Raw genomic sequence first — 4,312 nt, 5'->3', positions numbered from 1 at the left:
GGCCACTACAGCTTGCTTATACAAAGGATAAATAAAATATAGCTACTGCAAAGGGTATACTGAACTAGCAGTGATTCAGATACAGGGTTATGTATTCCTGTTTTGGCTGTGTTTGCACAAAAGCTCCTTTGAGCACTTTTGAACCAGCCTTAGTCAAAGAAACAGCTATCTCTCTGGGTTTATGTAAATTGAGCTTCTTAAGGGCCCTTTTTGGCTTGGCAGGAATACATTAGAGAAAGATGAAAATAGAAAGATTTTTAAAAGCAATAGTCCTAGAAAGCCTTTACTTTTCCCCATGTTATGACCCTTCTGCATTTTAAAATGTTTGTAACTTTTTGGTAATGAATATTGGTATCCTCCCCCAGATGAAACAAATTACAAGACAGAAGGAGAATTAAAATGAGAGTGACAACTCTCCCCCAGTGACTATTCAGTGAGACAATCTGAGTCAAGCTGGTGCTGTCCAATTTCAGGTGAAGCTTTTCCCTTGAGCCAATAGAAGTGCTTTCTCAGGCTTCTCTGCAAGTGTTTCTTTACAAGTGTGAGCCAGTGAGCCAGCCCAGAAAACTAGGAAGAGGAGGAGGAGGAGCAGGGACCACATAAAAGCTACATTGCTGCCAGGAGTGAAGGAGGCAGAAAGTGCAGCTGCTGCTGCTCTTCAAAAACTTCTACTAAGATGCCCTTTCAAAACAGTTCTTCCTGGACAAAGAAACAGAAACTGATTTTGACAGGGGTGATAGTGGTGCTTTTGGGCACCTTGACTGTTTTTGTGGTTTTTGGACTGCTCAGGCTTGGAAGGAAGAAGATCCCCATTGCAGAAGAACAGGAGTGGAAAGGCAGAGGAACCACTGAACACCTGCTGGAAATTGTCCTGGGAAGATGTTACAACTTCATTAATACAATAAATCCTGAACTTAGGTGAGTAGTAGGGTATTCTTGCAAAGACTGAAAGTAGGATTGATCCAGAGGGTATGCAAGAAGGAAATAAATAGGAAAGGGAAAGGTCTGGAGCTTCTTTTCCAGAAAAAAAGTATTTTCTAGGTATTGAAAACAATTTTATTCTGAAAGGTTTCATACTTGCAAGAATATGACGGTATATAGCAAATAGGTTTGCCATTTTCTTCTGAGGAGAGCTCTATTTTATTAAAGAAACATATTTAATAAAATTATATAAAAATGTATATTCCGCTTTCTAATGCATCTGTATCCTTCAGGGCTGATCATATTAAAATTTCACTTATCCTAGCAAACTATTTCAACCAATGGGAAATCAATATACAGAGACACTTCTACACTTCTTCTACAGCAGGTAGTATAGATAGGTCTGTTGTCTCTAATATTAGAAATAATATCTAAGTTAGAGTGACAATTGATTGCCTTCTCTGCCATGAATTTGCTTAATCCTCTCTGAAAATCCATTTTTTTCTGAAAATTCCAGCCACTTGTCTGAAATGGTACAGGATCTCCTGCTTGAGCAGGGGATTGGACTAGAAGACCTCTAAGAACCCTTACAACTCTGTTATTCTGTTTAAAATTACCCATCACTAGAGCAAAATCTGAAGGGGAAAGGAGAGTTTAGAAGTATGAGTGAGTGATATCTTTATCATATTTCCACTTAACCTTCCCTTCTCCAGAACTACAAAGCCAAAGTGTTGCAACTATGCTCCAGCAACTTGACCTTTTGGTTGTTTTTTTCACAGTCCTCTGAATGTGGCATATTCCAAAGAGCACAACTTTTCTCTGCTAAGAGTGATTCACTGGGGCTCATGGTTCTGATGTTATAAATGAAGGACTTTTTTTTAGCATGATGTGGCATTTCAGACTGGAAACAAGACATTTCAGTGACCTTTTGGGGAGTGGAGGGTATAACATGTAAAATGGCTAATGAAGGGGTGTAATACATGAGAAATATGAGGACAGATGGATCTGAGAGGTGTTTTTCAACAATAAAATGGCATTATTTGTTCAAAGTACAGGTAATCCTTGACTTACAACCATAATTGAGCCAAAAATTTCTGTTGCTAAGTGAGACAGTTGTTAAATGAATTTTGCCCCATTTTACCTTTCTTGCCACAGTTATTAAGTGAATCATTGCAGTTTTAAATGACTAACACAGCTGTTAAGTGAATTCAGCTTCCCCATTGATTTTGTTTGTCATAAAGTCACAAAACATGATCACATGATCTCAGGACACTGCAACCATCGTAAATATAAATCAGTTGCCAAGCATTTAAATTTTGATCACGTGACTATGGGGATGCTTCAACAATTGTATGAAAAATGATCATAAGTCACTTTTTTCAGTATTGTAACTTTGAAAAGTCACTAAATGTACTGTTGTAAGTGGAGGACTATCTGTAGATTATCTCTGTATTTCAGCATAAATTTGGGGAGAGAAGATTCTGGGTCTTCATAATTTTGCTTTGTCTTGAATCGTGGCCTTGCATTTCAGGGGTCTCTCTATAAAGTTTACTCAGAAATAAATCTAAATATATTCAGTTGGGCCTCCTGTCCACTAATGCAAACAAAATTGTAGTTCTAGTAGGAATATCAATTATGAGTAAACCTCATGTGCCTCATTGTTAAGTAAGTATCCCAGGGTTACAAAAAAGTCCTGTTAATTTAGGTTCCCAAGGAAATCAGGATTTTAAATCAGGAAATGGAGAAATGTGATTAAATTCCCAAATGCACGGCTGATTGAATTAAACACTGTATTTTTTTAAAACTTGTTTGTAATTATTTATGCAATGGGGGTGGTAATCTGCAAAAACTCAATAGTAAAGGAATGTATTGTTATCTTTGTGTTAGCAAGATGCTTCGGGAATTTTATCAAGGCATTGCAATTTTAGTACATCAGTGTGAACCTGAAAGAGAAATGTTATTGCTTTAAAAGGAGACAATTCTTTGAAATAAATATAACTCTTAAGACTGTTTCTTTCCAGGCTCATTTGGAAATCAGAAAAACGTTGGGCTACTTTTAAAAAAAAATATTCAAACCCTACTTAAATACTTAAATAGTGTTGCCTGAAAACAACTTCTAAATGCATACCATTTTAAAATTACATTTAATTTTTCTTGAAATTGCTGAATTTTTTAGAGAATCATACTCTAAAGATTTGAGGAGATATATTAATATTAATCTACATCCTTTCCTTTATGGGTTGCTAACGATTTTAAATGATAACTGATCTTTTCCATAAAGACAAACACATCAAAGTTTGATCACACTACTTTAAACAGAGATGCCATACACATGTTTACTCTCATTCCAAAGTATTTCTTCAACATTTTTTATGAAGTATACTCATCCTGTATTTATGGGATTGTTCTGTTTTCTGCTTGGTTCAGCATTGAAGAGGCAGCAATAGAAACAAGTACTTCTTTATTGATGGTCAAAACAGAAACTAACAAGCATGGCTCCGCCCCTATTTATACATTCAGCTTTGGGGCGGCATCAGCCAATGAATGCATCATATTTTCCCGCTCAAATACATACTAATCAACCTTGCAGACAGCAAGTCTGGCTAGCAGGCCACGTGGTCTGCTAATGGTCCTTGCACAGATTTCTGCAACTGTTCCATAAGTTTAACACAATACATTACATCCCTCCCCCCTAGTTCTTTGACACTTACAAGCATTGTTGGTTGTTCAAAGATCACATACATGCAAAAAGGCATAATGGCACTCAGTGGTACAAAAGTCCTTACAATACATTGTCAGTATTAAGAATACTTAACATTGCAGGTTGTAAGAAGGCACATACATTTAATAATAATCTTTATTGATTAGCCCTTGGGCCATATCAAAGTGCAAAGTTCCAACAACAAATCATTACCAAAGTCTAATAAAAGCAATTTAAAATAAAATTTGATAAAATACAGTTTAAAATGGAACTAGAATAATATATGACTTAAGATGAAATTGGAGTAAAATACAGTCTAAAATGAAGTTAAAATAGAGTACAATAATTTAAAGTATAGATAAAATATGATAAAATTATATCTTGGAGTCAGCCTTGCAATCTACCCCAATCAGTCCCACATATGTAGATCTCAACCGAACCATTTTGTTTAAATATTGTGCTGTGTTAAATGTTATTTTCAAGTTCTGGCTGCACATAAGGTAAGTTGTTTTGATATGGGGATCCCAATGAGTCATTCGTTTGATATATAGACCGAGGAACCTGTCTCTCACCCTCTTGTACAAGCAACAATCAAATAGTATGTGAGCCAGGTCTTCTACCTCTGCTGCTCCGCAAATGCAGAGACGCTCATTGTAAGGTATAGAATGGAATCTCCCATATCTGACCATT

At 36.1% G+C, this 4,312-nt stretch overlaps 1 protein-coding gene across 1 annotated transcript in view; it reads left to right on the top strand.

Annotated features, from left to right (window-relative positions):
* Positions 1–587: 587 nt before the first annotated feature.
* LOC107292463 (ADP-ribosyl cyclase/cyclic ADP-ribose hydrolase 1) overlaps positions 588–4,312 on the top strand; it is a 78,532-nt gene continuing 74,807 nt past the window's right edge. Inside the window, exon 1 of the mRNA XM_015821551.2 lies at positions 588–918. Within this exon, the coding sequence (XP_015677037.1) occupies positions 677–918 (242 nt within the window). The 5' untranslated portion in view covers positions 588–676. The remainder of the gene's footprint in view (positions 919–4,312) is intronic.

Source organism: Protobothrops mucrosquamatus, unplaced genomic scaffold (genome assembly GCF_001527695.2).
Source record: "Protobothrops mucrosquamatus isolate PMUCROS unplaced genomic scaffold, P.Mucros_1.0 scaffold1347, whole genome shotgun sequence".
Classification (NCBI taxonomy): domain Eukaryota; kingdom Metazoa; phylum Chordata; class Lepidosauria; order Squamata; family Viperidae; genus Protobothrops; species Protobothrops mucrosquamatus.
This window is presented reverse-complemented; position numbering and strand designations above follow the sequence as displayed.